This window comes from Lupinus angustifolius, chromosome LG14 (assembly GCF_001865875.1).
Source record: "Lupinus angustifolius cultivar Tanjil chromosome LG14, LupAngTanjil_v1.0, whole genome shotgun sequence".
Classification (NCBI taxonomy): Eukaryota; Viridiplantae; Streptophyta; class Magnoliopsida; order Fabales; family Fabaceae; genus Lupinus; species Lupinus angustifolius.
Genome location: NC_032022.1, coordinates 1,743,114 through 1,768,374, shown reverse-complemented (window position 1 = coordinate 1,768,374; position 25,261 = coordinate 1,743,114). Strand labels below are relative to the sequence as shown.

Sequence of the window (25,261 nt, the reverse complement as noted above, 5' to 3'; positions counted from 1 at the left end):
CCATTCACATTTGTTACAGTTTATATAATTTATATTTTTATAAAATCAATTGAGTTTTATATGAACAATCATTTAAAGCCAGTGTATATAGTAAGTTAACTCTTATTAATCATAAACTTATTCAAGCCTATTGCATGGTAAGAATGTTAATTATAGTAGAATGGGGATCAACTATCCCATTTTTTATGTTTTATTATGTTCCAAATTAATTGAAAGTTGTCACTTACTAAAAAAGAAAAATATTATTTTATACTATTTGATCATTTGATGTAATATAATTGATTTGGGATATGGAGACAGAAATTTTTTAGGACAGAGGATCATGTTAAAATATAGTAACCTCTCATAATGCCTCTAATTTTTCACACATGCACTTAAATATAGAAAATGAAAAATAAATTCCGGACTTTTTTCTTCACATGCCAAACGATTTTTGCCATTTTTTGTTCTTGTTGTGATTTCCTCCTTCATGATCACTTTGTATTAATTTGTATATTATCAATCAATCAATAACAATTGCATTAGTTTTCTTCTTCATCGAGCTTGTATTCTCCATTCTCGTGTGATTTTCTTTTTTATTGCTACGTGTTTCCATGTTTCAACAAAATAGATCAATGTGATTTTCTTTTTGATTGATACGAGTTTCCATGTTTCAACAAAATACATAAATATATATTAGTATTTTCTTTTCTTTAACAAAAAGTTCGTCTAGTGGTATATGATTATGCTAAATTCTCAAAAAAGATCAAAATATCAAGGATTTGATTCTTATGAGTGACTCTCGAAAGAATTACTTTCTTACCTAAAAGTGAGGAATATCACTGAGAATACAAAAAAAAAACAAAAAATGAAGGAGTAAAAACATAAGAAACGTTAACCATTTTCCTCTATTATATATGATCCAAAAGAATGATATTAATGCCATTAGGGTTGAGCATGGACCTGGTTGGGACATGTTAAGGTTTGTCTTTACTTAACTCTAAATGTTGGCCGAGTTATTTTTTGAACCCGGATTCGACCTTAAACCTGAAGTTAACCTGACTTCTAAATATCAGTCAGATCAGCTTTTAAACTCATCCTCCCTAGACCCGACTAAATATCATACATACTTATTTTAGATAAAGTCTTCTTAATACTATTTATTATTATAAATATATAATTTAATATACAAAATGATATTATATATATATTTAATCATATATATTTTTAATTATGTATAAACGATGAAAAATTTAAAATATCAATAATATTTTTGACCAAAAAATGTTATTACTTTGTACATATTTGAATAGAGATATTTACAAATATAATGAGTGAATAGTCGGGTCATGCTTGGTCCCTTCCTAACCCTAAATATTGACTGAGTCTAAATTTTGAATTTGAACATAGTCCTACACCTAATTCTATTCGAACTCGATCATAATCATGCTATACGGATGAGCGGATAGGAATGGGTCATACTTACCCATAAATGTCACCATAAACGAACATGAAGCCACCCGATGCCAGGTATTTGCACTCGCTTTGGTTGTGGGTGTATATCTTATAATAATGATAATAATAATAATAAATAATAATACATAAAAAATATATGTGTCTTAGAGGACAAAGAACTCTTGTAACCATAAATCATTTGTATCATGCCTATAACCCCACTTGTATCTAGAAATCAGATGCTCTAGTTTTATGTGGATTTGGTCAACTTGCACATAGTTGAACACATATTAATGTCAAAAAGCATCATAAATGTCATAACCTAACCTTTACATTGTTTAATTGAATTGGGCCTCACGTGTTCTATGCAAATCTGATGGGAAATTCAATACAATAACTAACAACGTAAATTTTAAGAGAATATATGCAGTGGATAATAATTTCTCAAACTTGTTAGAATCTACGAGGAGCAATATCAAATAATGCAGTAACACACAAGGGACACCGTAATTTTAACGTGGAAAACATTCCCAAAGTGGAAGTAAAAACCATGGGCACAAGCCAGTCAATCAAGCTTCACTATAATCAAATTAGGAATACAAGAGTGTCTTCAAAATACAGCACAAAACGTATTAAATAATACAGCATACAATAGAGCAACAAGCTTGAAAGTGAGAACAAGAAAAACCAGAAAAAACTCACAAACACACTTGATGTAACAGCTCGATTTCTACTACCTCGGATGTCGTCTCACCAATCCAACTGTTCATAATGAAGTACTATAAGTTGTGAACCTGTTGTCCAAATTTTAGCCCGATCCAACGGTGAACGAAGACGCAATCAGAGTTCCTGCGGGTTGAGTTTTCTTATCTTCTCTCACCCTTTTCAATTGCATCTTTTTGCATAAATTGCCTTGACTCTCTTACCACATCTACCCCTATCTATTAGATTAAGTGAGACAAGTAGGTTTTACCCAATCAAGTCTTTCTCCACATAGGAAGGAAGCCCAAACCCAACAAAATCAACAAGCCTTTCTAACCTTCCCTTGTTAAGTCATTAATTTTTTATATAAAAAAGTAAGCTTCTAAGCTGACCTAATAGAGTATGAAGAGAATAATATATATTGCTCTAGAATAGATTTGTCAAAATAGGTTATTATGATTGTTTCAAGAACTAATCGACATAAGATTCATGTTAAAAAGTTTGGTTATAATCTATATATATTAAACTGTAGCTCAAATCAGTTCTAAATTGGTTGTGGCGGATTGGCTGGAGCAAAATAAAAATTAGTTTAAATTGTTTTTAAACTTTTTACCCGAGCCCACCGGAATAAGCCTTTGCTAAATTCACCCTTTACATTATATATATATATAAATCTTAATTTTTATATTTTCATTTTGCTCATCTTTTTTAAGGAAATGGATCCTCTCCAGTACTGGAGAGTCCAGTGCTGGATAGGATGATGACATGTGGCCAAATTTTTTTTTAACGACTATGATTACATGTTATTTTCTATTAAAAATAAATAAAAACTCTTTAAAAAATTCTCAACCACATATTCCAGTACTGGAGAGGAGTTGAACTCCTTTTTTAACGTAGTGTTATTTCACTCGTTTGAATTTTAGTAATCAATGTCAATTTTTAACTTCACATTTGTTCTTTATAACTACCATTTTGGTAATAATTCATTAATAACATAAGGTGGCAGAATTAAAACATGAATGTCAAATAACTTGAAATTAAACAAGCTAGAATGAAATAGTAAAACTATGCATAGGTATTTATCCAATTCCTATAAATTTTCAAATTCTAGAGGACTCATCCTTTGACGGACTCATTTCGACACCTCTAATATATATTAATTTATTCTCAACTCTTTTTTAAATTTATATATTAAACATAAATATGTGATGCATAAAGCATATAATCTACTATAGAATGAGTTCTTCTCAACTTTTCGAATCAAATCTTAGTATATTACTTGGTATGAATATGATTCTAGTTTAATTTACATTTTCTGAAACTAGATAGACATGAACACCATGATATATAACGATGGGAATCAATGGAGTAAGCTTTTTACAACGTTTAAGATTTACTGTATTTAAATACTGTGTAGATAATGTTACTTTTATGTATTGATCGAATATCTAGATTTAAAATAATAATGCTGATTTCTTTTCTACCCATACCTAATACCTATCAACAAATGATCAAATATATACAAAATGACAAAAAGAAAAGGATGGTATGGTCAAACTTTTGATGAGATCGATGCCAAATAATTTTCTCTGGTATTTTTATTATTGTACTAATTCAAAGTTTTCTACATACAACATAAATTTCTTAGCCAAAGATTGTTGGTTTGGTAAAATTATTTTAGGGGTTTATTTAATTATTTCATAATTTTTTTATTACTAAATTAAGTTTTTATAACATTTATTATTAATTTTAAAATATTATTTTAACAAAATATATGGTATAATTTTCACAATATAATTAAAAATACATTTATTAAATAACATACAAAACGAGATAAAATATTGAATTATTCTAATGCCTTTCTTTTTATTGGGTTTATTCAAATGTGAAGTCTCACGTTAGATATGTGCGGAGGAGTGAAAGAGATTATAAGTAGAATAAGCTTATGGAACAAATGTCTTAAGGTTTTGGTTCAAGACGTGGTGTCTCACTTGTGGCTCTCGACTCTTCTCACACACCGATAACAATGGAACTCTTCGATGGTTGGAGGCTCCCCAGTCTCAGTCTGGTTTAACAATTGGTACCATAGCCAATGGTTCAGCTGATGGTGGACTTAAGGGGAGCAGGCCGGAAAGTGTGTGGTACCCATACTTGAGGGGAAATTGTTGGATTTATTCAAGTGTGAAGTCTCACATTGAATATGCGGAGAGGGATAAAAGAGTTTATGAGTATAATAGACTCATAGAACTAATGTCTTAAAGTTTTGGTTTAAGACGTGGTGTCTCACCTCTCCACTCTTTCCATACCCTGTAACAATAGAACTTCCCGGTGGTTAAAGGCTCAAGTCCAACATTTTTTATAAGATTTTTTCCTGTTTTTGTTTTCATCCTATTTATAGGATCTTATCACAGTTAAATATAAAATAAATTAATTTGGTACCAAGATATATTTATTTAATCAAACTATTTGAGTGAGAAGAAAATATTTTAGTTTGGTAAATGAATGATAGTTTTTAATAAATGTTATATATTTGTGACCAAATTAAGTATATTTTTTATTTTTTTAATCCACCTAAAATTATCTATTTTAAAAAATATATTCAAATATAGTACCATACACATGGTGCTACAGTGAACTTTTCTTAAAGAAAATAGTAAGTCAACAAAAAGTAGCCTCTTCATTTGTGAAGAAACAATGTTTTTCACAAACATGAAAGGGCAATTTCAGGAACTAATTGAAATATTGTAACTTAATTTATTGCTTTGACCAACTTGCCAACAATTTCAGATTTTCTTTCGGTGCAATAAGTGCATATTATCAAAGTCAAGATATATACCTATCACAAATTTCATTTTAATATAATTGAATTGAAGCATTTCATGAGCATCCAATTCCTTTTCAATGTTTATTTTATAATATAAAAATGTGTCAAATGCATGAATGTAAACTGAAAGTGACAAAATTCTAGTGATGGTGTGGACCAGTGTTGCTAGAGAAGTGATTAAGCACGACTCAATTTGGAAAATTGAATCATTTATAAGAATTGAACTCTTGATCATTTTATTTTTATGAAATCTAGTAGAGTTTTATATTACTAGATCAACAAAGAGTAAATAAAAAAGTTTAAAATCTGAACGTTGATAGTGTAAATTTTTTTACACTGTTAGAATATCATTCATCATTGATTTGTGTTACTTTTGTTTGAAAGTCAATGATAATTAACAAATCGATAGTGAATGATTTACTGATGATATAAAAAACTCTTATACTATTAGTATATACATATTAAGAGAATCTAGAAAATGCATATTCTAAGGAAATATTCATATATACTACATGTCATACTACTCTTATGTTTTTATAGTCGAATAAAAAATGTTTCAATAATTTTAAAAAATCTAAATCTATAAAGATATCTTATGAATAAAAGATTATTAGGTCATGGATCATGTTGTTAATGATTTTTGTATAAATAATGATATTTTCTCACATTTTCAATGAGTAAAGAATTAATTGTTTTTAAAATGTGTGATTATTTTTCATAACAAATTTCATTATTAAAAATTAAACTCTTAACATTTTGATCGATTTAAGAATCTAGCAAAGATTTTAGGATTTAAGTAAAAATAATATATTTCATGCAACAACGTTGAGTGTCGTGCACGTGCTTGGATGGATCTCGGAAAGAATGAAGAGACACTATTAGTGAGGAAAGGTTTATAATAATAAATTAAGAAACAAATATATGCAAGTTGTAATTCTTTTCCTCTCAAAGGATACAAGTTGTAAATCTAAACATGTCACATTTTATTTGGGATTTTGGATGTATATAACTATATATACTATATTTATTTAAATCAATACTTATATAATAAAAGTTTAACATGCATACATTGAGAAGTTACTTAATCTATTTTCCTTAAAATATATAAACCTCAACAACTTAATTGTTGTTGAATGATGATAATATATATTCAACTACCAACTCAACTAATATTAATGTACTCAACCTCTATTACACAACTCAAACATTTCAGACTATATTTATCACTTAGAATATTTACTTACAAATCTATTATTCCTAATAAATGATAAATAGGAAAAATACAATGTAAAAATTATTTACACTATAAATGAAAAAATCATTTTCAATAGAGTGTAATATTTATATATTATCTATGTAAAGATACAACTACTATATCATATAATATTTATTTAGATTTTTTTAAATTAATAATGACTAATATAAATAATGATGATACAATGATAAATTCAAAACTATATATTACTTTTTACTGTTATGAGCATTGCTAATCTAACTTATTTAGATTATATATCATTTACTCATTGATTCATGAAACTCAGTCAAAGTTTATATTTTTTTGGTCATTATATTGTATTAATTTACTATTTCATAATGTTAAGCCAAAAGAGAAAAGAATGAAATAAAATACTAATGTGTTCACCTCATAGATTGGCGTGGTTTTGGTAATAGTGATGATGAGTGATGGGTCTTTCTCATTTGTTTCCCACTTTGAAATGAATAAGGGTATATGACCCACCACTTTTGGACTTTTATCCCAACTCTTGTTTTTCTCTCCCCTTCCATTCATGAAACCATCTTTGACTTTCCTTCCTACCCTACTACTAAATGAAATCTCATGAGTCATGACCCTCCAAAATATGAGAAAATTGAGAAATTTACAATTTTTTAATTATTTAATTCAAAAATGAGGAAGGATTCCCTTACTTCTCATCCTAATCATCACTTATGAATTAGATTAAATCTTCACTTTTTTCCATACCAAGAGTATTTCTCAGAATTTTAAGTAATGAACTAATCTCTTTTAGGGTTCGTAGTTATCCCTCTTAACAAGTGTCGTTCTCATGAAACAAACATTCCACCTTAGAAATCTATTTAGCCTTTGATCTTCACTCTTTTTTAAGAGTTCATATTTTCTATTCCAAAAAATATATTATGTAATATTATTTATCATTATGATCATATTAAATTTATAACTTTTATTTTTACTAGAGAATGAAGTGAGTAAAAAATAAAGGGAAAAATGTATATAATCTCCTTAAACTTTATACTTTTTACAAATAGGACCCTCAACTTTAATTTCATCTCATTCGAGCCTTAAATTTCTATCATTTATAAAATATGTCATTTAAATCTCTGTTAACTTATTTGAAATCTGACCTTTTTTTTAATGTACATCATTTTTAACAATTCCTTCCTTATTTTAGGCACGTCACTCCCTCACGTTTTTAATAGTTCCTTCTTTTACTGTGCTCTTTCACAATTAGTATAGAAAACTGAAAGAATACAATGTTTTCTCTTACTCATATTAAATCATAATAAAGGGTGGTGAGAAGTGGTTTAATTCTTATGATATAACATAAATAAAATATAATGATATTTTAATTCAGGCAAAATCCATGCCCTCTATATAATTGTTTCCTCTCTTTTATATGATTTTCCCCTCCCCACCCCACAAAAACATAAGCAAAACTTGTTTTTTGTTTGGTGCTTCAAATATCATGAACATGGAACATCATAGGACCTTGCAAGAAGCTGCTTCAGCTGGATTAAAAAGCATGGAACATCTCATTCGTCTTCTTTCATCTCAAACCCAAACACAAACACAAACATCTTTTAAAGACAACCACAACAACGTTAACCTCGAGTGCTCCGAAATCACAGATTTCACTGTCTCTAAATTTAAACAAGTCATCAACTTACTTAACCGAACTGGTCACGCACGTTTTCGTCGTGCACCTTCTCGTCGACTCGAACCTAAACCCGAACCCGAAACTCAAATCCAAACCCAACAACTAGGTTTGAATTTAGATTTTTCAAAACCAGATCTTGTTAAAGCAAAGACAAATAATAAAGATGATACTCTTAGTATTTCTACTACCACTTCCTCTTTCATGTCTACTATCACTATCACCGGCGATGGTAGCGTCTCCGACGGTAAAATTGGACCCTTTCTCTCTCCTCCGGCACCGGCTGTTTCTGCCGGTAAGCCACCTCTCTCTTCTTCTCACCGGAAAAGGTGTCATGACGTCAGCATCTCCGGTAATTGCCATTGCTCTAAGAGAAGGTATTTGATTAAGTATATTATTTGGTAATAATATTTTTGATAATGAAGGATTTGATTGTGAAATTAGTTGGAATAAAATGTAATGGGTAATGTTTTTTTGTTGTTAAAGGAAATCACGTGTGAAACGAACGATTAATGTGCCGGCGATTAGTTCAAAGATCGCCGATATACCGCCGGATGAATACTCGTGGAGGAAGTATGGTCAAAAACCGATCAAGGGTTCACCCTATCCACGGTATTATTCTATTCTTCTTTTTTTGGTACTACTAAGGTATTCTTCACCTTTAGTGCACACATTTTTTTAAAAATTTAAAATTTACGCATCGTTAATCTAAAGTTTTTTAGATTATTAGCACATCATAATATAGAAAACAATTAAATCATTTTTCTACTATATTACTTTAGCTTTTATAATTTTTGTAAGAGAATAGATGTATGATATGCGTGTAAGAATTTTTTCCTAATTTTAAATATAAATAATACTAATACAAATGAATAACCAACAAGATGTTGATGTAGTGATATAAAACTCTACTGAATCTCAAGATATGGTTCGTTTCCTAGGAACTATACTTATTGAGAGATGACAGCTACGAACTCCGAAAAAGATTAGTTCAAAAAAGGTGAAGAATACCCTTAGTTATACCAAAAAAATACTTAATAAGTTGGTTTTCTAAAACAACAAGTGATCGAAATAATTTCGGTTTATTTTTTACTAATTTTCAATTTCTTGAGGATGTGAATATCTAATGTGTGATCTTATATGAAAAAATAAATGTTTAGATCATAGTATAATATTAAAATAATATATTTGATTTTGTTATTTGCAGTGGATACTACAAATGCAGCACCGTAAGAGGGTGTCCAGCAAGGAAGCACGTGGAGCGAGCACAAAACGATCCCAACATGCTGATTGTGACTTATGAGGGAGAGCACTTGCACGCGCAACCGTGTCCGCCGGGAACCACCGCTGCCGGTGTCAATTTCAGCCTCAAGTCAAGTTAAGTTAAGCGGTGTTGCAAATCGGAAAACACAGTCAGCGGCTGCGCGTGTAAGAGACGCGTCAAAGGCAAAGTATGGAAGGGAAAAGAAGTCAACTCTTTGAAGTAGCTTTTGATAGAGTCGTCTAAGATTTAATGAGGACTTTTATGTAAATTTGACCACTAAAGAAAAAAATGAAATATAATTTTGTTTTCTCTTGTTGGCATGATAAGAAATTATTTTTCAGCTTTTTGAAAATTATTTATTTGATTTGAATTGGTTAATGGAGAACACGACTTCAAAGATTAGAATGTGTTTGCTCTGACCATTTTCTATTTTCATTTTCAATGAAATCAGAAAATGAGGGTGAAAACATGTTTGCTATGTTGTTTTCATTTCATATTAGGATGTAGGAAACTGATGGAGGTGAGGTTGAAGAAATTAAGGAATATTAAATTGGATTTTTGCTAATCATTGTTTGTTTTGTACTTACTAATAAGGGTGTTTTTTTTATCATAGCACTAATTTTTTTGGATACATGACTGCTATTTCTAACAAACGTTATTCCTAAGAATCGAATAATTAATTTTTTGATATTCAACATTATTTTACATTAGACCAACTAACATCTTGTTAGTTTAACTATCTATTAAGCTAATGAAAAAGCATTGATGTTTGCATTTTGAAAAGGGAAAATAAAAACTAGGGATAGAAATCATAAATAGCAATAGAAATTTGTGCAAGACATTAATATTTAGGATTTTAATATGAATCTTTTTTTATTGTGAAAAACATATTCATTATCCTTAAACAATAATATGAACTAATCTTCAAATGCACATCCCAAGAGAATGGATTTCTTATCACATGCATGATGCAACTTTTTCTGTACAAGCTCTAAGGCGAAGTAAGAGATGAATATTTTTCAATGTATACTTTAGATAACGTGCTCTCTTCATAATTTCTACTAAGTTACTCTTATATTTATGTTTTGATAACTTAATGTTCTAATATTTGGATGTTATTATAAAGGTTTTGATATTTTGGAAACTTAGTGTATTTCGTTTTTTAACTATAACGTTGTTTATTATTTTTCATTTTTAACTTCTTATTTCCTAATTCACTTTATATTTTTTGTATTGAGTATATTTTATGTTGTATTTTTATGTTGGGTGTATTTTATATTATAATTTTTTGTTATATTGTAACGTTTAACTTAATGTGAGAGAGTCGATTAATATGTTGGTGGTGATTACATATAATTATATAATTTTTGTAGAAATTAAAAGTTTTAAAGGCAAAATAGGAAAATAAAATTACATTATAGTGGTAGTTACACCATATTTTACTTTATAGATAGTATAGATGATATCACTAGTTTTAAATTAATTATTACTGTACCACTTTCAAAAAAATATTTGTATAGTGTGATTTTAAGAAATAATCAATTGTAATTTAAAATCTTGACCTATTTCTTTTTTAATTAAACAAATGTCTATATAGAAATTTATATACAATTAATATATTATCCAAAATTCATTTGTATTATTTTTTTTAAAAATTAATAATAATAAGACATAAATTATGGATGATATACTGATAGTATATATAACTCATATATGGTTAATATATACAACTCAAATACTTCCCATATATATTTTTCTGGCTTTTTAAAAAATGTATCAGTGTTTTAGTCATAGAAGCAAATTTTATAACTTAATAACATGAAGAAAAGGAATTTATAGTACACAATTTAAAAAGTTGGAGGACTAAAAATGACCCTACCCACACCCCATTTATTAGATAGGTACTATCCAATCATGTATAATACTCTAACTATATCAAATTATTTACCTTTTTCATATAGTTTTCATTTCTATCTAATGTGGTTCTTTCAATAATTAAGAGGAAAATTATGAGACCAGACAAGTGATATAACAAATAGTATATGGATGAACTGATTAATTTAGAATCAACTTTTTCATTTTTCACGGTGTCCCAACTTAATGTGAAGTTATTATTTATTTAAAAAAAAAGAAAAATTAAGAATCATAAGATGATTTGATAATGAAAAAGGAGATCGTAAAGAATGAAATGTAAGAGGTTGTGAGTTTGAGTCCCACCATCACAAAAAATGAGAATTATACTACCATAGCACATGAGGACATTATTTTTTCTGGAAAGAAGGATCCTCTTTCCCATCCACCAGAATACTAGTTAAGTACATATATAGATACCCAAAAAAGAAAATGTAAAAAGAAGAGCATCCACTGTGCATTCTATACAGAAAGAAGGTTTACCACAATTATTATATAATATGAACACATCTTCTATACCATAAAATATATTATTCTATGTGTTATCTATTATGATTGGTAAAAAATATTTAATAATTCAATTTTTAACTTAAATATATGAACCATACAAAACTCACTTGGAAGGGTTGAGATGCAATATCAACAATACATTGTCTAGTAGTGTAAGGTTCTGTTAGGATAGTCATGCACTCCGAAAGAGATTAATTCTTTATTCAAAATGTCAAAAAATACCTCTAATAGTACAAAAAAAATATAGGAATGTAATATAAAATGCCATTCCAACTTAACAATCACAATAATGAAATACCACAGCTTGCACATTATTGAGATAGAAGGTAAATGGGGAGTTTGATATTGTTTAAAATTATTTATTTAAAAATAGTTTAAAATGTGGACTATTAAGAATTTATGTATGGCATGTTGCATCGTTTAATATTGCACTCTCGAGTATCAGAGAGGATTATGATTCATCTGGAACCATCTTAAGTTTGGTGCAATTTGAAATCTCTAGTTTGATAAGACTAGGCATTGCTCCTTTATCTACCATCCACACTTCAAAGATTTGTTAAATCACAAACATGGGACTTAAGGTGAGGGAAACCTTACCTGAAGTTAAACAAGTATGTAAACCATGTATTAATATCTTCTGTTTTAGGATGAGTGTCATTCCATGTGCCATAACCTTGTAATTAGTTTAAAAAATATAGTTAAATTAAAAGTTAATTTTTAAGTATTTTTCTAAACATTCATAACTTATGACATATGGAGTCATACTTATTATGAGACTAACAACTAACAAGTTAATCAAAATGGTAAACAAGTGCATCATGATTTGTGAATAATATTGGGACCATGAAAATCTATATACATGGATCATCATTCTCTGGAAATGCCTTCTTTTGGAACAATTTATACCCTATCATCTTCATTTAAACAACTTTGTATGTGAACAAAACAAGTAGGATCCATATGCAATGCAATATCTTTGTTTGGAATAATTATCAATATTTTGCAACCAACAACTGCTAATAGTGATCAAGAACTACTAAGCATATCTTCTCCACTTAGAACATTTTTTTTTGGATATTAACAAGTGTACCCTTTCGCCTTTTTGAGTTTTGGGTAAAAAATTAATTATTATCTCATTTTTTTGGGTAAGAAACTAATCTACTAATTTTTTTCGTGTTTGCTTCTCCCAACAAGAATCGTTGATAGGAATCGAACCCTCAATCTTAAGAATCTAGTAGGATCTTATTATACCACTAGGCCAACGCTTTATTGATCTTATAACCTTTATTAACGTTGACTAAATATGACTCCAAAATCTTCACATCATTTTCCACATAAGTTTCAAGACTCCTAGGGAGACTAGTTATCCTAGCTTGAGGAATTCCTAAACACAATTTTGCCATAACTTTATAACAAATGATGAGGCAAACTTTATCTTAAGGATTGTGTTCTCCTTGTTCACATTTTAAACACCTCAATTTATACTTTCCCCAACTCTCTTTGATAATAGGATATGTGATACTAAATTGGTTATTACCTTTCCATCAACTCAAACACTATTATAAAACTGTAAAATAATAAATCATTCTTCAAATCTAGCTGGTTTAAAGTGACATGTATCACTGTGAATAGAAAAAAATTAATTTGGTTTCATAGGAGAATAATGAAAAAAGTCAAATGATATATTTATTACAAGTTTAATATTTACATATTTACTATAAACTTTTTTATACCATTTAATATATCATCTATCATTCACATATATTACTTAGATAATATATTAATGTAACAAAAAAGTTATGAAAAGATTAATATAATATTGGTCAAATTCAATTATTTAAATATAATAATTTATTATATAAATAAAATTATTATAATCAACAACATAATAACTAATGGAGTTTAATTGAAATAAATCGAAATTATCTACATATATTTATTAATGTATGAGAATTAAACTCGGAAAAGAATATATAATTTTTTGGCCATGTATATATGAAGCTATCGAAGTACTTTATACGATCACGTATCTGAAATTAATCTCTATCCAAATCTCGTATAAATAATATCGTAGATGTATAAGAATATTCGAAGTGTTGATCTAGGTTTCTTTATTAATTGCTAAGTCTATCGATTACAACAACCGAACTTGAAGAAGAAGCAAAAGCTGAATTCAACAACCACACCCTCTTCTTCTTCTTCTTCTCTATCATCCAAAACACAGATTAATAATCATAGCAACAACAACAATAACAATAACAATGGCATACGTAGATCATGCGTTTTCGATTTCAGACGAGGATATGATGATGGAAACCTCGTACACTGTCAACAATAAACCACCCATTAAGGAGATCGCTCTTGCTGTTTCTCTTCTTGTCTTTGGAACACTCGGCATCATCATCGGTTCTCTCATGGCGTATAATCATGTTGGTGGTGACGCTGCTCACGGTAACAACTTGTTTAATTTCATTTGGGTTTTCTCAAAATCGGTCAATTTTTTTGTTTGAGATAAAAAGATCTTAAATTTATGATTATAGGGTAGTTGGGTTGCTGCAAAATTTGGGAATTTTATGGTTTTGTCCAATTGAGGAAGTTGAAAATTTCTAAGAGGGCTAATTTTTTTATTTAGGATAAAAAGATCTTAAATTTATGATTAGAGAGTGGTGAATTGGTAATTGGGTATAGCTGAAAAATTAGATAGTGCTAATTGTTCAAGTGAGAAAGTTGAAAAATTCTATTTGATTTTTTTCATGAAAAGGGGATCTTTAATTTCTGTGAAGAGTACTAATTGGGTAGCTCTGTAGCTGGAAAATAATTGTTCAATTGACAAAGTTGAAAACTTTTACTGCATCCTTTGAAGTCTGTGTTATTGTGAAATTGAATAACAACCATACTTGGGTATGATAAACTAGCTTTTATTGGGTTTATTTGTTGTTTTCTTTGTTATTGATTTTAATTTGTATTTTGATGTTTGATGTATAGGGCTCTTCTTTGCAATACTGGGAACAATCTTGTTCATACCGGGTTTCTATTACACTCGGATTGCATATTATGCTTACAAGGGATACAAAGGCTTCTCTTTCTCTAATATACCTCCTGTGTAGCTAGCTTAACTATCTTCCTATATTTATGTGCAGATCTTACTTGGTTGTATTGTGCTTTCTGTCTTTTTTCTCGCTTGTCTATTATCGAGTATTTAGATTGTAATTGCTCTGAACAATATACTGCTAAAGTGCTACTTATACTACTATTAATATTTTGTTCAATAGAATCAATGTCCAACTCTATAATCTTTTGCCATCAATCACCCTCTTTCCTTTCCCATCCTGCTACGGCTGCGTGAGTTATAGAAGCAGGATTCGAGGGCTCATTGAAGAGAAGATAGTAGAATCACATCTTAGGTGATTTGGGCATGTGTGGAGGAGACCATTAGAGGCCCCAATAGAGAGAGTTTATCAAATGAAGGTTAGTCCAATTTCCAGAGGTAGAGGGAGGCCAATAAAGAAAATAGCCGAAACAATTAGGAAAAGTTTAGAGAGTGCTTTGTCAATGAACATGATTTATAATAGAGTATTATGGTGTCGTTCGATCTATGTAGCCGACCCCACTTAGTGGAACTAAGGCTTGGATGTTGTTGTTGGTTGATGTGTAACTAGATATCTGTTGCATTGTCATAGCTACATTGTTAGGAGGTGAGTTTTAGGGACTTCATATCATATCTTGCCCTTCCCCTCGCGTTGTTTGTTAAGTCTGTCGATAACAGAAGTATTTCAGGACTTCAGTTTGCTTCTCGCGTAAATGAGAAGTTTGAAACTGGATATCATTGTATCTTCTTCCCTACGAAATAAGGGTAGACGCCAAGATAATGGGTACTATGTGTGCCAACCCGAAATGCATATGGTGCATGCATCATTCATGTCTGATTTTGCTCGGTTTGAAACAAGGCTGCCATGCTCAACAACTAGTTGGAACATGCTCCGATCTTTTGGATTACTTGTTTGAGGTTTTAATAACCATATATCCCCTCAAAGGCTCAAAGCCCTTAGATTCAAAGAAACTAATATCTCACTGTGTCTGTGTTTGTTTTCGTATTTTAAATTTATCTAAGGGTTAGGGTAAGGCGAAGATTGGTATAGGGAGAACTAATGATCAAACAGATGGTTAAGGCTTTTAGTTTAGATGTATATGTTTGATTGCATTTTAGCTCAAATAGTAGCCATGTTAGTCAATTCTTTCAAGTAAGACAAATAACTTAGCAAAGTTTAGTAGGCAAAGTTGCAATGGAAGTTTGTTGAACACAAATGACTATTGAACACTTATTCTTGTTTTAAAAATGACAGTCCAATGCACGATAACACTCAATCGGGTTTGAGGAGTGTAGATGTATGCAACCTTACCCTAGCAAGTGGAAAAACTGTTTCCAGGATTTGAACTTATAGTCTCGTTGTCATTGTGCAACAACCTTACCATTACACTAAAATCACTCTCAAACACTTATTCTTGTATAGTGGTAATTATTTCTATTTGGTTGGAAATTGTTTTTGACCATACAAGTGAATGATGTCAATGAAAATGTGATGGCTTCAAAAGCCAGTAGTTAAGAGAATCTCATTGAATACTTAAATAATATTCTCTTCTAGTTGGGGCATTAAATTAGACATTGTCCCGAATCATATCTTAAAGCATGTTTCATATCAATAATGTTGAAGTAAAAAAAAATGAATATTTAAATTTTAATTAATATGTCATGTTTTTATTGGTATGAGATGAGATTTTGGACATGGTTTGCGACATCATATCTTTGTTGATGGTAAAGGAAACAAAAAAATGTTTCTATGCTACAAACTTTACCTAATTAAAAAATAGAAGCTTAATTTTGAAAGTTGTATAGAATATGTATTCTCATTACTGTAAGTACATGTAGGGGATTTGTAGATTTTCATTAATATGAATCTTTGAATGAAGATGATGTAGCAACCAATATTTTCTAATTTTCTTAAGTCAATTGTATCCTATATTTTTGTATTTTGTTTTCTTGTTTATCTTATTTCACTTCACTTATAATAACAATAGCTTTATGTGATTTTGGTGTAACAACCTTACCTTCAACCTATAAAGGGTATCTCACTACTTCATTATAGCTTATAGTTATAGGCTACTTCTTATTTTGTCACTAAGAAGAGATAAAATAAGAAGAGAGAAAGATATGAGTAAGAAAGTGGGAAAAAAGAAAGAAGAGAAATAAAATACATTTTAGTGTTGTTTGTTTGTATAGAAAATTAATAGAAAGAAATGTTTTTTTCTCCCCCACTCTTCCCCAAACAAAGATTTGATGTTCCAAATTATGTCTCGGATTAACGAAAACATGTCAATTAAAAAATTAAATATTCATTATTTTTTAAGTTTTTATTTCTATATTTGACACATGATTTGAGATATGATTTGTAATAGTAGATCCTGCCATTTTCTCCATTTTTATTATCTCTCCTTAAACTCTCCCCTAAATTAAAAAAGAAAAATATATTATTTCTCGACAACTTTTCTCATCTTATTCTCTTTCTCTTCTTAATGTTTTATTACCTAAAGCCCATATGTGTTGTGCCGAAGTCAACCAAGTAGCTTGAATTACAAAGATTATTACATAAGTGAATCTTGTCATCACAAGATTTTTCACAAACATATTATTTCCATGAGATGATGATGACACGTGTCAAAAAATTCTTTCTAATAGGAGTTATGTTGGACTTTGCTAATGACTCAATTTAATATATCAATTATATTTAAAATAAGGATTAATATTAAAGTTATACTTGAAAAATAAAATAAAAGAGACTAGAAATAAATATTATTGACAATATGGATGAGAATGAGCTAGGTACTAGTGTGAATAGACCGCAAAAATTTATGCACATTCAATATATTATTTATAATTTATTTATATTTTTAAAAGTCAATAATAATTAAACATGAATGATATAAAGTTTTTTTTTTTGCTTTATTTTTTCTATTCTTTCCTAATATCATATCAAACATCAATTATTTCTATATCTCATTTCTTCCTTCTTTGTCAAGTTGCCTAGGTATACATCGTACGGCTGATAATTGCTGATAAGATTGAAATCAACGGTGAAACTTCTTCCTTGTATAAAACAAAAGAACAAACATAGAAAAGCCCATTGTTGTTGTGATTTGTAAATTCCTAAACGAGGTTGCTGATCTGATCTAAGTGTGAAAATGGTTGCATCTACGAGAATGATGGTTACAACAATGGCTATAATTGCTTTATCAACTTGTTTTCTTCACTTTGTTCATGCTTCTACTTCTTCATCTGTTGGTGAATTCATTGACAAAACTATCTCTTCCCACAAAATTGTCATCTTTTCCAAATCCTATTGCCCGTAAGTACCAATTTCTGTTTCTTTACGTTGATCTGTTTTGTTTCATGAACCTTGTGATTCATTGTTTTCATTAGTTTTTTTACTTGCCCTTTTTATAATTATGCATGTTGATTAGATTTAGAAGTGAAAAATCTCTTCTTTTTTTTGTTGGGGTTGGATTGGATCTGATGAAATGAGGGTGGAAGAGGTGGTTTAAATTCAATTTTTGTGTTCTTGGTTATTTTTTTAGATGGATTTTAGTGACTGATTTGAATGTCCTGGACTTAATAAAAAGGATTCAGTTGTGGTTTTAAATTGCGGTTGTGATCACAGTTGCGCGCGACTGTGGGAAAATTCAGCTTGATGCGGCCACAATTGGAGTCTCGATACCAGCGGTCTGATGTGTCCCGATGCGGACCAAATGCGGTCCGATGTGGTAGCATTGCGGTCTGATATGGCCGAATTATTGTGATTCGGTGTCACACCACAATTGTGGTGTGATGTGGTTGCGACAACCGCAATATTATGGCCAAATCATGTGATGCAGTCCGCAATTTGAATCGCTGATGACTGCTATCGAGGCCACACCACCAAAACCCTAAAAACCAATTTTACTGGCTTATTTCAAATTGGCCCATTTATTAAATTTTACCCTAAAAATCAATTACGGGCTTACATCAAATTGACCCATTTATTAATTTTTTCCTTATTCTACTTTGTATTTGCTCATTAAAACACAACTTTGTTTTCATGTTTTATCTTTTATCCCACTTTCCTTTTGTTCTTAGTTGCTCTTTCCTTTTGTTCTTAGTGTTTCTTAACTCTGTCTAGTAAATTGTTATTCTTCCACAGGAAAAGAAAACCCATAAAATGATGATATAAAGGATATTCATTATTCTGTTTTTTGCTGATATTTAGGTACTGTAAAAGAGCAAAAGCTGCTTTCAAAGAGTTGAACCAAGTGCCATATGTTGTTGAGCTTGATGAGAGAGGTATACTGAAAACTTTTACTTGCTTTGCTTTCATGAATATTTTCGCCTTTCTTTGATGTAGCTTCACCATTGGCATAGGAACTGGTACTTGATAAAAACAATAATCGGAGAGTAGCTCGTTACTTGTTAGGAGAACAGAAAAATGCAGAAAATAAAAGATGAGTCGGGAGTTCTGAAGATGCACACAATCTCGTCTAGCCTAATTCGTTCCTCTTTTTCCTATCGATTTTTGCCCGCCTTTCCTCTCTTCTTGCCCCTCCCTTATATATTCTAATTAATTCCTTCCCCTACCTTCCTCTCGTCTGCCATGTGTGTAGGGGAAGGAATTGATTAGTAATAGGCGGCTGCCTAATGTTTGTATTTCTGAGACAAAAAGCTTTGTCGAGGGAACAAATAAAAGCAGTGTAAGTTTTGGAAGAAGAAAGTTCTATTCTTAAATTCTTAGGGTCCGTCTGCGAGTTATGCTTCGGAGGGGAAAGAAAAAAAGGTTTCAGAGTAATCTCACAAGTGTGTATTTCATGTCTTTGAAGCCTTTCCTCACAAGTGTGCTCCAAAACCCAACTCGCCAATGGACCCTTAAGTATCGGTGTAGTGTAGAGAGGTAGAAAAACCCATCGAAAGGGAGGTTAGCTTGAAACTGTTTCTTGATAGCATGTTTAAGCTGTCATGTAATTGTGTTAAGCCCTCAAGGGGTAATGGATGATTAATGTTACTGAGAATAGTGCTACTACTTTCTTGCAGATGATGGCTCAAAAATTCAGGATATCTTGAATAATATTATCGGGAGGCGTACCGTGCCACAAGTTTTCATTAATGGAAAGCACCTTGGAGGCTCAGATGGTAAGTAAATCTTTTCTTAGCAAGAAAAAAAACCCTTTTCCTTCAATTAAAGTATGACTCTCCTTAAAATTCCCTGAAATACTCGTTGATTGACCGATTTCCAGATACCGTTCAAGCCTACGAGAGTGGACGTCTGGCTAAACTTTTAGGAATCGAAACAGAGGAAAAGAATCATGATGATCTTTGAATCAGATTATTGATAAGGGGAACTCTACTCAGAAGCCTAGATTGTATTATGCAAGAAGTATGGAATTTTTACATTCAAGTGTAATAGGCTTATATTTTCCTTCTCACTATTTGTTCTTTCGAATTTTCATCTTATCTTCCAAATCTAATAATATGGAATGATTATTGAATCCTCTCTGTTCATCCTAGAAAGAATCCATTGTTTTTTTGCTGGTGTGAAAATTTTCTTTGTTTAACTCAAGATGGTGCTTAAATATTGAGTCTAAAAACCTGCACTCTTTTTTCAGTATAGCTGATCCAACATGATAGAATTATCTTGTTGATATATCGTATTTTGTTTACTTAATTATTTTCTATCTTACGAGGAACCGAGTTAGAAATGAACATGATATGATAGTGCAATATTTTCTCTCATACTTTCATAGCTGAATAACGTTGGCATCAAATACCATATAATAAGAGCTTATGCTACCCATATATTATCCAACTCGTATCAAGCTTGTTACTAAGAGTCTGCTTGTGAGTTGATTAATTGAAGGCAATGACTAAAAACGAAAGGTTTTTAGAGCTCAAAATATACTTGTCGGATGACTTTCAATTTTTCCACTTTCTTTCATTTCCCTCGAAAATTTAATTTACAGAGAGGAACATAGATCTGTTATCTCAAATTTTGTGTCGCGCCAATAAAAATATGTCATGTCAACTACAGATTTTAAATATTTATTATTAATGCTGCTTTTGCTTTACTATCATTTGGCGAGAGAAATTATGGAACATGACTTGAGATGACAAATCTTTGTTCATATGAGATATCGTGTGATTATGACCAACAAGCATAATAATATTTAATTGGTTGCCTTAGCGGATTTAGGCCATGACGCATAAAACAACTAAAACAGTAAAAAGAAATGGGGTAACAAAATTATACACAATTCATTTAAATCTTGGATAAATTATATACACTCATTTAAGTAATTCAATAGATAATTTTAATGATAGTTGTATTCAAATTCATTTATTATAATTAATGAATATTTATAAATATATTCATCCGTCCAAAAGAATAAAAAATTGGAGAAACCAAAGAGTGTAAGAAAAATAAATTAACTATGGAATTTTTTTTTAATAAAGTGTCTTTTTGAAAAATGTGTTTTTAGAGAGAAAAAATGATTTCAAACAAAATGTTTTTAAAAAAAAAAATATTTGTGAATAAGTGATTTTTGTAGACACATGTTTTTTTAAAAAGGTAATTTTAATTAAGTCTTTCTTAAAAAAGTGATTTTTGAAATTGACCGACTTCTTGAGAAAAGTGATTAAGTTCAATTTTAAAACAAATTAAGAAACAAATAAATTATATATTCTTTTATCCAATCCATGAAAATGGATTGATGGATTTCCATTCATTTATTTCATTGCCTTCATTTAATTTATATATAACGAATTGAATAATTTAAAATATTGTTTAATGTATTTTATATAATTTGATTGATAATTTTCCATCTAATCATAATTCTAATCCAAATTCATCCAATCCAACTACTTAATTAGGATTGCCATGCAACATGATATCATGAAAAGGACGGAATTCAAGACAACAAGTGTTATGAGGATATGAGAGAGTTGTTAATTATTGATATAATAGTAGTCAACATTGATTCTAACATTTTATAGAATCGATGTGAAAAAAATTTGGATCCTAGTTCAGAGAATAATATTTAAGAGTATGAAATTTGAATGCATGAGTTTGGAAAAAATTGAGGCACAAAACAAATTATGTTGGCAAAATAAAAATGAATACGCATTGTTTATCAAAATAGTTTAATTATGTAGAAATTGTATAATAAATTTTGAATAAAAAATATTCCATACAAATGGTGAAAGTATAAGATATATTTTTTGGTCTCATTTATTGTTATTTATTAGAGACTTGAATCCAATATTTTTTGGTCAACTGGCCTTTGCTAGTCTTATATTTACTAACCATTTATTGAACGTTTATTTTTATCATACATCATCTATATGATAATATAATACAATAATAACTACAATCAATAAAATATTAAACAAAATCATAAATGTAATAATAATTAATAATACAATAAAATTAAAAAAATAATAAAAGCAATAACAATGGGAAGAACTGACCCTAATAGCAGTTTATAGTTTATAAAGTTGGAGATGAAATAACATATGAATGAAATCTATTGTAGTATTGCTTAAGAGGTAAATGCGACTAGGGAAGGAGGCATTCATATGTTAGGGTTTGCAAATGCACACCCTGAAAGAAAAAAAATTGTATATTGTATCGTTATAGTAAATATTTTACTTATCTCGATTATATAAATGGTACTGATGTCAATCACTTGTCATATTATGATATATTTAGACCACTTAATCAATGTTATTAAACTTAGATCATTTATCGATTTGACGAGTTATTAGGTCAATCGACATACTAGTGAGTGAGTGATTATATCAGTTAAACCAAATTACCTTAAAAACTTTTATTATATCACCTAACATTATTTAATAACTTGATATTTCAAATTTAAAAATATCACTATACAACAAAATGTCACATATAGGTTGACCACAATAAAAACGGACAATAAATTTAAATTTTAATTAAACAAATTAGGTTTTATTATAACATAAGATAACAAATGACAAATAAAATTGCAATAACCACAAATATGTTGAAAACACAATTATTTTCCTCACAATATGTCGTTTCTATGTTATTTTATAAAAGATGATTGATTCGACTAATCCGATAAACCGAGTCATTGATTTAATGAGCAAAATAACCAAATTGAATTGTTCATACTGAATTTGATTCATGGCTAATGAAATAAGCAACTCGAACCGGTTAGGTTTTAATTATGGATTGGGCCAGTCAATTTAGTCTAGTTTAATAATACTACATTTTCTGTAACTTACATTCATGGAATTATTTTCTACCATTTGTAAAACAAATCATCCAATTATCATGTTAATAATTAAATGTATCTTTCATTTATAACTCACTTATGGATTATAGTTTGCAAATTTCAACCTTCTCTTTATTTATTATCAAAATGTAATTTAGAACAATATTTTTTATAAATATTTATCATCTTTGTTAGATGGAGTACAACTTTCTCCATTTAATGAGTCCCACACGGATATTCCAACTAATAATAAAGACTTGAATACATTTTCGGTCCTTAAATGTTGATTCAGTTTTGGTTTTAGTACTTAAAAACTTTTTTTGTCTGATATTGATCGTTAAATCTTTTTTAAATTTGATTTTAGCCCTTATCGTTAGTTGATTAATAATGTGGATAACATCACTAAGTGTACTTCTAGATATAAAATACAAATAAACTCATGATTGTATTAACTCTCCTAAGACAAATTTTCAAGGAATAAAAAACAAAAAACTCAGGGTTAGAAAACTAACTCCAAGATGGCAAAATCACATTTCCCATTTCACATTCTACCCATATACCAAAGATTTATGATTGGCTTATAAGTTATTTTCCTTTAAACTATCAATTGAGTTTTTTATTTTATTTTGACACATCACAAAACTTTGTCCATGGAGCTAAACAATAGGTTTGATCCTCGTGCTAGGTAAATGATTATAATTTCTTATTGGTGCAATAAAAGCGATTATTATGCAACATTGTCCATAATTAATTAAATAAAGTACTTAAAATAAATAGAAAAAGTATAAGCAACAGAATTTGGTGACGGAGTTCAGCTAATTGTGCCTATGTCTCTGGGAGCGCCAAACAACTACCAAAATATTATTGTAGAATAAGAATTACAAGTCCTAATACACTTATAGGCCCAAATGTCAATATGGTATTTCTATTAGTTGTTTCAATGTGGTGCATCTTATAACAAAGGACTTGAGTATAATATATGACATTGATTACGCTATTCTATTCCAATATTAAACAATGTGAAACTAATATAATAACATATTTCAAGCACCCACGACAATTCTAATTAAGGAGATCAAATATATCATTTCATAAGGGGTTCACATCTGCTGTCCCACTCCTTTGTACCTCTCAATGTGCTAGGAGATATGATTGGTCAGAAAAATATTTAATAATTATAATTTAACTTAAATAATTTGTTTTCAACCAATCAAAGATAATAATACATAAAATGGTACAAAAAGTGGGACAACATATATACTCACTTTCGTAAGTGTATATCACTATATGTGCCATACAATTTAATTGGTCAAAAAAATAATTTTGAAAATTGCTTTTCTTAACATCAATCCTCAGGGTCAAGGATAAGTAGTTTTTTTGTTACTATAGAGATTATCCCTTCACCAATTTAAGATAAGAAACCAATCAATATTATGGTGCATAACTGTCTTCCAACAAGTATCGCTCATAGGAATTAAACCACTGACTTTTGGAAATAAAATATTATAATTTTATTAAATAATTAAGAAGTTAAATTTTATTACAATGAGAAGTAAGATGTTTACATTTTCAATACATTCAGGGCTGATCTTAAGAAAATCATTTAATTGAAACACTTACTATAACTTAATGATTTTTCAATAAAATAACACATACTTGTGACATAATAGTTTTGGTCTAAAAAATAAGGTAGAACACAATATTTTCTTTTAACAAGTACTTATCCATAATATAATATATATATTTATTATATATTGAAGATAATTATTTTAAAGGATACCTTTATGATTGCTAATAACCTTCCTCTTGAACCAATGATAAAAGAAATCATAAAAGAGTGTAAAAAAATGTATTACTAGTATTGCTATTGGGTCTCTTTGCCTTAGCACTTGGGTAACGTGTCATCACATTGAACAGTTTTTCATTGAACATTCAGCCATTGACATATAGAAATACTAAATATAAGTTTGGTCCAACCTCAATAATAATCACTGAAGCACATAATTAAATGATTCTCTTATCACTAGAAATGCTTAAACAGTACCCCATTTACCTACAATAATATTAATTGGTTGGATTTATGTCACCTAATCAGTTGCTATACCAATAACTCTAAAATTAATGTCATTCTAACTCACTAAAATGACCCCTCATATGGACCTCATCTAATCACTCAATAATCAATATAATTATCCCTTCCTATATGGGGAATTGAGTTGAAGCTATAGTCATTTTTGGGATTATTTATCTCAACAATAATAAACATAAATCATTTTTTTTACTGAATCATATTATAAATCACCATACCCAGGAGCAAGTGACATATGTTATAAAATGATATTGATACTTCGTTTATTAATGAAAGAAAGACTCATGTGT

The 25,261-nt window shown here is 29.5% G+C and overlaps 3 protein-coding genes across 3 annotated transcripts; all 3 read left to right on the top strand.

The window, feature by feature from the left end:
- Window positions 7,616-9,432, top strand: LOC109326213 (probable WRKY transcription factor 17). The gene is made up of 3 exons (XM_019558911.1): window positions 7,616-8,246; window positions 8,356-8,481; window positions 9,077-9,432. The coding sequence occupies exons 1-3, from the start codon at window positions 7,681-7,683 to the stop codon at window positions 9,249-9,251; spliced, it is 867 nt and encodes a 288-aa protein (XP_019414456.1). The 5' UTR covers window positions 7,616-7,680; the 3' UTR covers window positions 9,252-9,432.
- Window positions 13,651-14,861, top strand: LOC109326088 (transmembrane protein 230-like). Its single transcript, XM_019558746.1, has 2 exons — window positions 13,651-14,005; window positions 14,540-14,861. The coding sequence occupies exons 1-2, from the start codon at window positions 13,816-13,818 to the stop codon at window positions 14,659-14,661; spliced, it is 312 nt and encodes a 103-aa protein (XP_019414291.1). The 5' UTR covers window positions 13,651-13,815; the 3' UTR covers window positions 14,662-14,861.
- On the top strand, window positions 17,681-20,137 carry LOC109326109 (glutaredoxin-C4). Its single transcript, XM_019558773.1, has 4 exons — window positions 17,681-17,955; window positions 18,853-18,926; window positions 19,668-19,766; window positions 19,871-20,137. Exons 1-4 carry the CDS (start codon window positions 17,792-17,794, stop codon window positions 19,951-19,953), a joined length of 420 nt encoding a protein of 139 aa, XP_019414318.1. The 5' UTR covers window positions 17,681-17,791; the 3' UTR covers window positions 19,954-20,137.